The sequence below is a fragment of the Macrobrachium nipponense genome, chromosome 1 (assembly GCF_015104395.2).
Source record: "Macrobrachium nipponense isolate FS-2020 chromosome 1, ASM1510439v2, whole genome shotgun sequence".
Taxonomy (NCBI): Eukaryota; Metazoa; Arthropoda; class Malacostraca; order Decapoda; family Palaemonidae; genus Macrobrachium; species Macrobrachium nipponense.
The window spans coordinates 159803776-159817242 of record NC_087200.1 but is presented as its reverse complement, the minus strand read 5'-3'; the positions used below and the strand labels follow the sequence as shown (position 1 = coordinate 159817242).

At 36.5% G+C, this 13467-nt stretch overlaps 1 protein-coding gene across 1 annotated transcript in view; it reads right to left on the bottom strand.

Annotated features, from left to right (window-relative positions):
- Positions 1-13467, bottom strand: part of LOC135219790 (tyrosine-protein phosphatase Lar-like) — a 1028451-nt gene that overhangs the window by 816199 nt on the left and 198785 nt on the right. Inside the window, 1 exon segment of the mRNA XM_064256864.1 lies at positions 10601-10744. Within this exon segment, the coding sequence (XP_064112934.1) occupies positions 10601-10744 (144 nt within the window).

Below are 13467 nucleotides of genomic sequence, written 5' to 3'. Positions count from 1 at the left end.
AGAAGAGAGAGAGAGAGAGAGAGAGAGAGAGAGAGAGAGAGAGAGAAAACAAACTCTTTCTCTCTCTCTCTCGTCACAATCAGCCTCACATCGGAAATCCATCAAGGCCCTCTACAAAAATCTAATCCGTATCTGTGCTAGATCAATCCTACTCCCTTCAGTCATCCGCAACTCATCTATCATCCTGGCTAGGACCCTTAATTCAATCAATTTTTTCTAACTTACATTTCTTTTCAGTAAGAGATAAGAATATCAAGTGAGAAACTATCACGAAAACAATCACAGCCGGTTAACTAAGGACGGCAACAGTGTTATCGGAGGTTGTCAACAACGTGTAACAGAATTTTATATATATATATATATATATATATATATATATATATATGATATATAATATATATATAATATACATATATATATCACAGTAAATGTATTAGCTGATATAAACACCGAATGAACGCGTATCACTATGTCACTTCTGTTCAATTCTCTTATGTATGTACAGCCCAAGTCTCAACACCAAATATAGGAAACCGTAACAGTCTGGAAAGTAATACAAATGAAGTAAGATTACACAACAAAGTGCAGAAATACCACTAAACTTCAACGTTGTGTAGAAATCTCTCTCTCTCTCTCTCTCTCTCTCTCTCTCTCAGAGCAAACTAAGAATACGGTCATTCAGGCGAATATTTTTCACAAATCCGACCTTTTAAAAAGCGCACCTTTATTTTTCTGCCCTGTCAAAATCCCCACTGGATAGCAGAGACGGAAATGGTGGGGGTTTAGGAAACGTGGGAGGGGGGGGGGGGGGATGGAGGAGGCGGAGGAAAAGACGGTGAGAAACATACTGGAGTAGGAGGAGAAGGAGGAGGAGGAGGAGGAGGAGGAAAAAAAGGTGGGGAGGAATAGGAAGGGGGCCACTCCTGTTTGCAGAGAAACTGGGGAAGGGAAACAAAGGCAGGGGGACAGAGGAAGGGGTACATTTGCAGTCATTTTTTCCCCCTCTTCCTTTTCTTTTCTTCCTCCTCCTCCTTCTTCTTCTTCTTCTCTTCTTCCTTCTTCTTCTTCCCAGCAAGGTTTTCGTCTGCCGCCCTCAGCAGGAGGTGTTCTACGTGACTTCAAGGAAAATCACCCCCGAACGAAAATGGCCTCCCGTCGCCAGCTGTGCTAAAAATGAATCGTAACCGGCCGTGTCAAGCCGTTTTTCTAGCCCTCGGCGGAACATCGGAAAAGGGACCAATTTTCGGGGTCTTTGTGCGATTAAACCTGGACAGAAAATTCATTTAAACTCAATCGCGTGTCCTCTATTCCATATAAATCCTTCCTCATTAGCGCTACATTACCTTGACCAGTTACATACAAAAATATTAACGAATCATTAGGTAGGCCGAAGCAGCGAGTAATTTGCTGAATATTTTAGTCGACATTTACTTAAAAGGCGCAAACAATTCGCATATAAGTTTCACGTGCATTTTAAATTGTGCGATTTAATTATCAATCTGACGAGCTTCTTGCTGTAGCCATTTTTCAGGTAAAATCCCAGAACTGAAAATAACTGTCATCACTCGGCCCTAATATGCATGAAAAAGATAACATTATATTACACCTTAATTAATATGCACGGGCAATAAGTGCAACGTGTCAATATACAAGCCCTACCAAAAATAAGGGAAAATATGTTTAAAACCCAACACGAAATAACGCGGATAAAAGCAAAAAAACAAAAACGGCCTGGCTACCTTCACGAGTATAATAATAAACGACGTCGATTCCGTCAAGAACCAAAGACAAATTTCACGCGAGGACTTTTTCCCCTCAGAGCCACCGTCGTTTTCCTTGCAACAATCAATTCTCGGTGATAAGAGACCAGGGTCGTCATCTGGCAAGAAGAAAATATCTGTCCCTCAGTTCTCTCAGGCACATAAAAAACAACACTAACCGAAACCACTGATTTTTATCATTCTTCCTCCAAACGTCATAATCATTTCACGTTATCACACTCCAGCACAAGTAGTTTCGCGACGAATAAGAAAATAGAACAATACAAACAGACGATCAAATTTATTCTACCAATTCCTTATCCCGATTATCACACAGAAAAACTAAGCTTTTTATCAGGAATTTATCGCAATCTCTCCAGTACTTTATTTTCTTCTATTTTCTTAAGTAGAGGTTCTACACATCTCGCAGACGCCATTTCTTTTTCCAGTTTCCTCTACACTATTTTCCCAAATTCTCTTCTCTTTGAACAGCTGTTGCAGCGCTCATCTCCTCATTTGTATCCAACTCCAAAGGCCTCTCTCTCTCTCTCTCTCTCTCTCTCTCGTTTCTCTTCTTCATCTCTCTCTCTCTCTCTCTCTCTTTCTCTTCTCTCTCCTAAAACAAAATTAAATATACCTTTTTTTAATAATATTATATTATTATTATATATAATAATATATAATATTATATTATATTTTTTTTATATATGTATATATATATAATATATATATATATATATATATATATATTATATATATATATATATAGTTATATATATATATATATATATATATATATATATAAGTAATATATATATATATATATATACTATATATACAGCCACAAAGGCTACCCTTAACGTCAAATTAAATTATACCATGGAACTAACTCCCACCCAGGGGGATTATGTGGGATGAATGTAGTATTTAGCCGGGTCAAGATGCGAACTTGTCCTTTGAGTCTGACGCTGAGATAAAATGGAACTGACCAACCGGCTACCTCAACAGCTTAATAGATAAATCCATATTTTCTGTGCGTTTACCTTAAATTGTAATGGGTAAAATATTATCAACATTATCAGTGGCCATGCACTTATCATATATGATTTTCTTTGAGTGTAATTCCCAAAATGAAAAGAAATCGATATCATGATTACATCTGTTTTCTGAGTATTATAAAATCGCATACGTATAAATCACAAAACTATGTATATATGTATATACTCTTTGAGTTATATATATAATGTGTATATATATACATATATATATATATTATATATATATGTGTGTGTGTGTGTCGTGTGTGTGTGTGTGTAGTGTGTACGTAGGTATGTATGTATCGTATGTTATGTATGTATGTAATATTATACGAATATTATATATATATATATATATAATATATATATATATATATACGTTGTTTGTTTGTTTGTTTGGTTGTTTGTTTGTGTGGTGTTTTTACGTTGCTATATATACTACGTATACATACAACTCAAAGAACATTTTCTTCACAGCACGTATACACCCTAAATTTCAATTACTCGTTATTACCATCATAGGCTTAAAGTCAATCACTGAACCTGCTTTCTGTATATCTGCATTCATTCTCTGGATGTCTTCCATACCTAATACACAAGGCCCATTTTTCTAGTTGGGATCGGAATAGAGCTGACTCATTTGGTTAATGAATGTTTGGTTTTACGACCTGGCACTGGAATTGTAAATATCAAAGTACTCCTCAAGAGCCATTGCATGCAAGGCCATGCTGCCGTGCGGTTACCTCCTTGAACGGCCAAAATACAAATGTTACAAAAAATTCTTGACTTCAACGGCCATTCTTCTATTGTTTGGAACCGAATCTTTCATATGCAACTAAACTCTAATTATATCTCTCTCTTTCCAATTTTTCTTGATCATATATCACTACTCTTCGAATACATGCGTCTGCTACAGCCATGAGAATCACACTCCCTATTTTGTTTTACCTCACACCTTGCTTATTATATATACTATTTCCGTATGAAATGAACTAGGCAGAGGGATTCCGCTACTCGTCCAAGCAGTTTTCACGTAAAAAAATAATCCTCGTAAGAATTTTAATCAGACTATAGCTACTAATCCATATCGAATAACTGATAAAAAAAAAAAGATCGATGTCTGCTTGGATCATTCCTTCGCGGCACCTACTCCGGCAGTTAAGGAATTCTTTGACCTCCGAGACTCCCAAATCAAGGCACCGCTCGCGGTGGCGGCGCTAGATCTGGTCAGACGTGGTTGACTCGTCTTTTCACAGAGAAGCATCGTTCTCCACACACCACTACTCTTCTCTACGAGCTGAAACTTGTGTGGAACAGAAGAGAACCAGTCGCTCAACTACATGAAAGGAAGATATTACATGCAGGAGAAGGTGTAGAGCAGGCGTTTCTAACAGGAGGTACCCATATCCCTTGGGGTTATGAGAACCACACGCTGGGGGCATGGGACTTGATCTATGGATATTTGTATAAATATATTTGATTTTAATGTGTCAATGTATACATGGGTACATTTGTTACATAAATAACTATATAAAACTATAAATGCTTTTGATTTTCTTGTATGTTCTATCAATAGCTATTTTTTTTACATAAAGTATGTACCAAACTAAGTATATTAAGTACTATTGTCAACAAATAGGACTTTAGTGGAATTAAACAAAGGGGCCATAGAACCATACTGGGCATTTCGTTGGGGGTCTTGATTCATCAAAAGGTGAAGTGGAATAAATATTCCTGAGATTTTCTTTTGTTCACTTGTTTCACAGAACATTTAATTGTTTTAATTGTTATGTCCCTTCAGTTTCTCCACATCAAACTATTACCAAGATACCCCAATCAGGGTTCTCTTAAATACAAAGATAATTAATCAGCACTCCATTCATAAACCAATAGAGATCATTAAGTTTCATGGAGCTGTCTTACTCTGGCTTCTGTAGGGTAATTCCAACTACAAATTCACACACACAAAAAACTCGTCAAATGAAACTACATAAAAATACGTTTAAAATGAGGTAAATAAATATGGACTCGATTGGTAAGTTTCCAAAAATAAAAATAAGAAAAACCATTATTCAACTGAACAAGGAACAGTTACAAGACCGTTACGCAGACAATATAAAGTAGAGCTAATGGCGCATTATTTCTCATAAAGTTCCTCTCAATTCACGTCAATGCTACACTGACCCGAGGATGAGGACAGACAACTTGAAATGAAAATTCAGTATACTACAGACTCTTCCTTCACTCTTATTCAGTCGCTAAATTTCTCCTTATAATTCTACCTACCGAAATGCATCCAATTACTCTGATTTTACTCCCATTTTACCAGTAATTCCTTTTTTATAATTTAATTTTTCTCTTCTTACCCCTTTTTCCTTCCGCTCTAATCTATCTCTACAATTTCCACAGGGCTTAATACTCCTTCCCACTTCTAATTCTCCCTCTCTCTCTCTTCTCCCACCTAGTTTTATTCCGTCCTTTCCAAAACCTAATTGGTTTACGACTCGACTCTACCTCTCCTTTTCCTCATCACACATTCCTTGTGCCTCCATCATTTCTTTAATGTCCATTTCCTGGGTACTCTTTCTCATCAACTCCAATAACAGTAGATATTTCTGCAAATGTTTCTAGCGGGTATATTTCCAGAGAAAATACCTCAAAAGCTATTTTAGATAACGAAAGTTTTTTGGTAAAGGTAATTTAGATCAAGAAAGATTTCAAAGGAAAAATACCTATCTGTTTACTTACAAGCTCTACTATCTGGGTATGAGCATTCGAAATTCACTTCGCTTCCTATCGAAATGTGTATCTTAACTTATTTTAACTTATTCTGATGAAAATGCAAAGGTTTAATCTATGGCAATTCAAATATCTTGCGTTTTTCGCAACAAACTATTAATTAAACTTTCCCGCAGGTAAAACAGACTTTTGTATCTACACCTACTTACCAGTTTCAATAAGCCCCACCTTACAAACGTCCCCAACCCAACGATCACATAATCGTTGGCCCTGCCCGAGTTCTCTCTTACATTCTGATTCTATTGAAATATTCTTTTTATTCAGACAACGATTCTAGACAGCTTCAGTGGCAACTTTCATATTACTTTCCATTTCTCCTATTTCGACTCCTTCCCATTTCAGAGAATAAAGCCCCTCTCATATCTCTCCACACCAACTCAACCCGCTGCCTCCTTTTGTTACACACACACACAGATACGTCTCTATAAAGAAAGCGACGATGCTGTGTATACACATATACTTCTATATACGAGAAGCAGTCATTGTTCAAAATGGTCTCATCAGCATTGGAGTTGGCCATTGTTGGTTTTTGGGAGTGACAGGGAGGCAGGAGGCGCAGGAAGGAAGGAAGGAAGGAAAAGGGATACCAATACCTCCTCTCTCCATTCGATGGGTTCAGTTCAACAAGGCAAAACCAAAGTTTTTCTTTTTTATAACAATGGTTACTCTCTCTCTCTCTCTCTCTCTCTCTCTCTCTCTCTCTCTCTCTCTCTAATGGGATTCCATTTCTTATCCTTAGAAGAAATTTTGCACCTAAGTTCAGTGGATGAATGACTGGAGTTCTGATAAAAATCTTCCATAATTAGTCAGTCTTAGGATAATATTTTTCTCTCTCTCCCAATCTTTATAAAAAGGGAATTTTTTTTTTTAATTGGAACTATCAATCATCTCCAGCCCATTTCATGCTTAAATAAAACAACAATGGGTCACACACGACCAAAATGAATTCTAAAAACGAATTAAAATGATTAAGAGGTTCAAAAATTAGATCCCAACTCAGTCATTATACCTGAAACTCCGACCAACAGAGAGAGAGAGAGAGAGAGAGAGAGAGAGAGAGAGAGAGAGAGAGAGAGAGAGAGAGAGAGAGCTATTATTTTCAGGGGAAAAAGACAAATTTGATGTGCCAATAACATTACTAATGATAATAACTAATAATCATGATGATATATGTATAAAAATAGTAAGCAAATATAAGAAAAAGACCGAAAACGAACAGTTATACTGTCACCGGCCATCATGGTATCTATTATTAGCATTGAAACCCGTCCATACGTCATAGTTATTGATTACCGTTGCTCAATACTGAATTCCGTCAGCAGCCGACTGATGAATCATTAATGAAGGCTGCAATCATTGCATTCAGCTGGGCATTATCACTGGCTTTGGTTTCATTTCTTCCTTTGTGGTATTTGGTTTGTTTGTATTTCGGGCAAGGGCCCGTGGGAAGGGGACGGGGGTTGGAGTTGGGAGGGGGATAATTGAGGCTTGTTCGTTATTCCCTTTTCCATTATCCCAGAACGTTGCAACTGCCCAGCTGATGAGAGACTTTTATTTTGGTTTTGAGCAAATCCCCCCCCAAAAAAAAAAAAAAAAAAAAAAAAAAAAAAGCTGAAACTGTACTTAACAAGACCACGAAGTCGTGCGTTCAATTCAAGGTATACAAATCAACGATCACAATCCCACCATTTACTGCTGAAAGGAAGGAAGCATCAGGCATACGCACCTGTTTCTAAGAAATGTTCCATTATTCCAACTGATGAGGTTATGAGGTTTGTAAACAAAAATACTTTTCATACTTTCTATGTGTTCTTAGTTTTTTTTCAGCCTTCATTTCCTTATCCTGTCGATTAAGATTTTAAACATCGTTAGAATAATTTTTTCCATCATAAAATTATTTCAAAAGACGAAGAAAAATGCGGACAAAAAAATGACAGAAAGTTTCAGAATACAAAAAATGTTTGAATTTTAACTTTAACCTTGCTGTCGTGAGATTCTTTGCAAAATCTATATGTTAAAAGGTAACTTAAATGACAATTACTAATATACATCCCGAGTAAAATTTCAGCTCTGGATGGCCGATTTTTTAATTTTTTATTTTTTTGAAGTCTTCCATATAACGATTTTGAAACATGGCCTTGCAAGGGACTGGAGAAGGTGAAATGACCTACTGGATTAAAATCAAGAGTAAACTGGAGGGTGAGCACGAATAATCTGGAAGGAAAGGAAAACAGTCAGTAAATCTGACACCTTGTACGGCACGGGGCCAAGGATGTTCCTTCTGTTCCTCGAACCTACGATACCAGATAAAAAATTGGGTTTCGCATAAAAACGAAGCTACAATAAAACTGTCAGTAGAGTTGGGCTTATTTCCCTACACCAAGTGACTCCCATCGCCCCAACTATCTTGTCTCCTCTTAATCTTCAGAAATGGAGGTTTTACCCACATTTATTTCCTTTTATATGACTGCATTTACCAGACTTCCTTTTTGAAACTTCCATGTTTGTTGATTTTTCTTTCGTTAACAATTCTATCTCCTCAGCAGAGAGCAATAATATCATCCACTCCTCGTCCCCTCTGCTTTCGCAACTCATCCTTACACTCCCTTATATCAATAAACTCCCTTACTTTGTCGCCCTTTTATTGAGTCATTCGTTTGGCAACTTTACTTTGTCCCTCAATCGTAGCTTCCTCCCTTCTAATACATCAACTTTACTTTCCACTGCATTTTTACGCTCTTCAACTATCTTCACCCTTTCCCAGCCGATTCTCTCTCTCTCTCTGTGTCACTTCATCTGCTACACTGGGTTCACTAGCCAAAATATTTCAATCTGTTTTTACATGAAAACATGCTATTACTGACCTAGTTCATTTCAATTCGTACTACTATTTTACTAAAACCACTTATTAACAGTTATTTCTTTTCATGGCATATTCAATGCGGGGTTTCATTAACACACAACACACACACAAACACACACACACAAACAAATAACTATAAACACGTTACACTGACGTTCATCTCGCTTTTCATACAGTCTCCTCTGGTAAAACTGCGAATAGACATCTGAAGCAATCTTTTTGGTTCAGATTTTATTTTCACCTCTACACAAGAATGCTCAAAATGAAAAGTGACGTACGGCTTCAATACAACTTCTCTTATATGTATACAAATAAACACAACAAAAAACATACACACCACAAAACACACACACACACACACACACACACACACACATATATATATATATAGTATATATATATATATATATATATATATATATATATATATACACACACATACATATCTATACATATACCTATCATTCGCAAGGAAATATCTTTAACATACGTACTGCGGGTATATTTATCCTGTATACACGTTTCAATGTTTAAATTCAGGACCAATAGATGAACTGAAAATTATAGGCAAAAAAAGGGTTTCCAAACGTCAAAAGAGGGCATATGCCTAAAGCTTGAATTTTTTCATGTCACCTATTCTCACTTATTATGACCTTGCAACACATTTGAGAGTTAATGTCCTTCATGAATCAAGGAATCTCCCTCTCTCCAAAACGAAATTCTTCCACCACCACCAACATTCAATCTTCTCTTCAACACTCATTTATTCACTTCCTTCCCTATTTCAATTTTCTCCCAGCAAATACCCCTCCATCTCACTCCCTTCCATCCCCTCATCTCTCTCTCTCTCTCTCTCTCTCTCTCTCAGCAACTCATTTTTTTCCTACTCTACCATCCCAAAATATCTCTCTCTCTCTCTCTCTCTCTCAGCACTTTCATTTTTTTTCCTACCCCTCTCTACCATCTAAAACTCTCTCTCTCTATCTCTCTCTCTCTCTCTCCACTCATTTTTTTTTTTCCTACCCCTCTCTACCATTCCAAAATCTCTCTCTCTCTCTCTCTCTCTCTCTCTCTCTCTCTCTCTCTCTCTCTCACCGCAGCATCATACATCCATTCAACTTCCAACATTTCATTTCCCTTGCTAAGATATTTTCAATGTGTCGTGAATGAAAAGCACTCCTCTTCCTTTCTGCCTTGTATTTTTGGTTCCCTTCCCACAATCAGCGGCGTGCCCCCTAACCCGAAGCCCCAACCGCTTAGTAGATTCGTAGTTAGCATGCGACTGCTGCAGGTATAGGGGGTTAACCGCCCGCTTGCTTCCCTTTTGACCTAAATGTATGCATGCTCCTAATGAACCCATTCCACAGTGTATGCTAGTAGGATCCCTTCGATGCATTATCATTCTCTCTCTCTCTCTCTCTCTCTCTCTCTCTCTCTCTCTCTCTCTCTCTCTCTCTACCCTTCACCTCAAACCCGGGACGGAGGAATGAAAACACGACCGAAATATCGTTATAGTCGTAATCACCGTTACAATCGTCTATGACTCTGAGTAATACTTCGCTGAATTAATAACGAAGGACCAAAAATAGAAACTAATGAGATGTGTTCATTGTGGATAAAACAAAATATGTGACATAAAACTATAATTTTATTAGCTTTACAAAATCTCCTTCGAATCCCTAACTTTAAAACATATATATGTGATAAAAACCAATATACGAAAAGGGACCAATATAAAAGATGCGAGACAAAAAAAAAAAAAGAAAGAAAAAAAAAAGGTGTACCCTGAAAAAATTCTTCGCCAAAAATGATTGACTTTCCCGTTGTATCCACAAGTTAGGACAGTTTATGCAAGCGTCCAAAGTAAGGGAACTAGTTTTATGGTGTGTCTGGGAGTCTGAAAAGAAATATAAATCTTGCACACCCATGTCTGTCCCAAAGGCACGCTTACAATACAGTGCCTTCAAGACAGGTCCATTCATAACTCCACTTCCATGTTTTATACAATGTATACGCTATGACACACAACCACAGAAATATGAACAGTTATTTTGCTATCAATAATCAATGTGACATAAATAACAGATGAGTAGGTACCATCATAGATCCAGCAACAAAAACAGAAAAGTGAAATGACTTACTTGCGGTGACCACCGAGCAGGCGGCGGCCAGCAGGAGCAGGAGCAGAGGCGAGAACAGCAGGTGCGCTGGCGAATTATGGGAAGGGAAACACCCGCGCCTCATTCTGCTGCTACCTGCTGCAGGCCCCACAGAAGGACCTTCTGCTGCAAGAGAAACAAACACAACGACACCAAATTAATAACAATAAGAATGATCTGACAAACCTTAGCTTCTGGCTACATGCAAGCCTACAGTGACGCTGATACCTCTGTCAACAAAATTACAACAACACCCCCTGTCTCTCCTTCTGGGGCCCCCAGAGGGACTGGCGATTAGGAGAGGAGGGTGAGTTACCTCAGGTCACCTGGTGGTCACCTCAGGTCATCTCCACCGAAGCCTTGGTCTTACTGAGATGAACATTTCGCAGAAGTTGAAAGCTGTTCATTCATTACCGATTAAACGATAATGCTATATGCTTTTTTTTTCTATCTAACGTCTTATTTCCACCGCTTCACTTCATTCACAGCACGTGATATATATCTTGACAACTAATCAAATATCTTAGCACATATTTTCAACTGCCATCAGACACTGCTATGATTTTTCAAATTTCACAACTATTTCCAACGACGGCTCATAGCTTATTCTATTTTCGACGAAAGAAATTTTCATTTTTTCATTTTGCACAAAAATATTTATCTGGAAAATAGAGACAAAATTTACAGAAATAAAACAACTATTTCTAAATGGAATATTGCCTAATAATACGTTTTTACAACAACAAAATATATTTGGTTTTTGAAAAAACTTAAGAAAGTTATGGAATGGGATAGTTTGGGAAATTTTATAAATGTATATATAAAACATAATCAAGAAAAATAACAATACTAGATAACAACGTTTCCATGGCAAAATAAGCAATATAAAAAATGGTTAAAAGAACATCTGCTTTCAATCAAAATGATTTTCAAACGCTAAAAAAAATGCTTGTTTAAGCAAAGGAAGACTCTCTCTCTCTCTCTCTCTCTCTCTCTCTCTCTCTCTCTCTCTCTCATTACAGCTCCCATGACCTTAACTTTCGAGAACGACATTCCAACATCGTTATATCATCTGATTCATTATGCGCAAGTGGATCATTAACAGAAACATTACGTATGTGTTTAATTCTTGTTAACGAAGTCGTCGTTACAGAATGTATATATAATATATATTTATTTATATATAATTATATATATATATTATATTAACACCACAACACACCACCACACACAAACAAACAAACCAACCTGCCTGGCATGACTATATATATAAATCAAGCTAGCAGCACAAAATTAAAGAGTAGAAGTTTTAAATAAAAATACAATGCTAGAATCCCTCCTTACACCCACACACGCAATTAACATATGTATGTATACACACACACACACACACACACACACACACACACATATATATATAAATAATTAATATTTATATATAATATTAATAAAAAATTGGTTATATATAAAATATATTAATATATATATATATATATATATAGACAAAGTATATATATATATATATATATATATGGATTAGGCTACAATTTGTCCTTTAATCATCCAATTCGCTCTAACCTCGGAATTAAAATATTTTTCATTTTCAATATGTTAAACCGGAGGGGGAACTTTTTAGTTGATAATAACTTCGTTCTCTCGAACCAGCGGACAGACGAGAAATCAGGACATCAGTGAAGTTATTGAATCTGCCAACAAGTGAGGTATAAAGTTAATACCGATTCTGACCTTACAAATCACTGTCGAACTCAGGTTTTACATATATATATATTATATATAATATTATATATATATTTATATATATATATATATATATGAAGATAAAAGGTCCATAAAACAGTACCTGAACGTTGCAGCCACATATTTACGATCGCGCACACACACACATACTTTATGTATATACATACATATATGTATATATGTAATATATTATATATATATATATCATAATATATATATATATATATATATATATGAATCGATGAATCGATTAAAACCATTCTTATTCAAGATACGGAAAGCGTAATTGAACACACAAGTATCAAAACGCATATAATGAAGAGTCAAATTCGAAAGTTACCCGATACACACTAATCTTCACTCTCACTGAGCAGAGTGTACTGGGTTCACCTGCAGGAGTGGGGTCGGCAAAGGTCTTAATCTGAACTTACATAAACTATTAACATAAACGAGAACAAACACACACACACATATATACATATATATCAAATAATATATATATACATTTATGAACGTGTGCATGTATATGTGCGCTTTCTTGTTATATCAAATAAAAAATATTACAGCAGTATTACCAACGCTTAATTAATATGTAAACGGCATTGCACACATAAGCAGAGTAGCCTTGTCAGTTCCCCAGTGGGAAGAAAACAACTGTCAGTACATTACTTCAGGTTCCTCCATGAGACCCCGTAATCGGGAAAGATTTCTTGTCAATAGAGAAATGATGATGCCAACATCAGAACATCAGTCATAAAGATAACAACACCCCCCCCCCCCCCCCCCCATTAAATAAAAAAAAAAATCTAACGAAATCCGGAATGTAAACCCATGAATCTTGTTCGACCATAATAAGGCATAAATGTGACAAGTGTTTGTGCCAATGCGACATATGAATCCATTAATGGTTCTTTCCCTCCCAAACGGAGAAAGTCAGCAGATTGGAGAAGGGAATGAAGGGGGAACGAAAAAAAAGCAAATAAAATAGAAATTAAAAAAATACGAGAAACAGAGAGAGGAGGAGGAGGAGGAGGAGGAGGAGGAGAGAATGAAGGAATGGTGTAAAGGTGAATGACAAATAAAAATTGTAG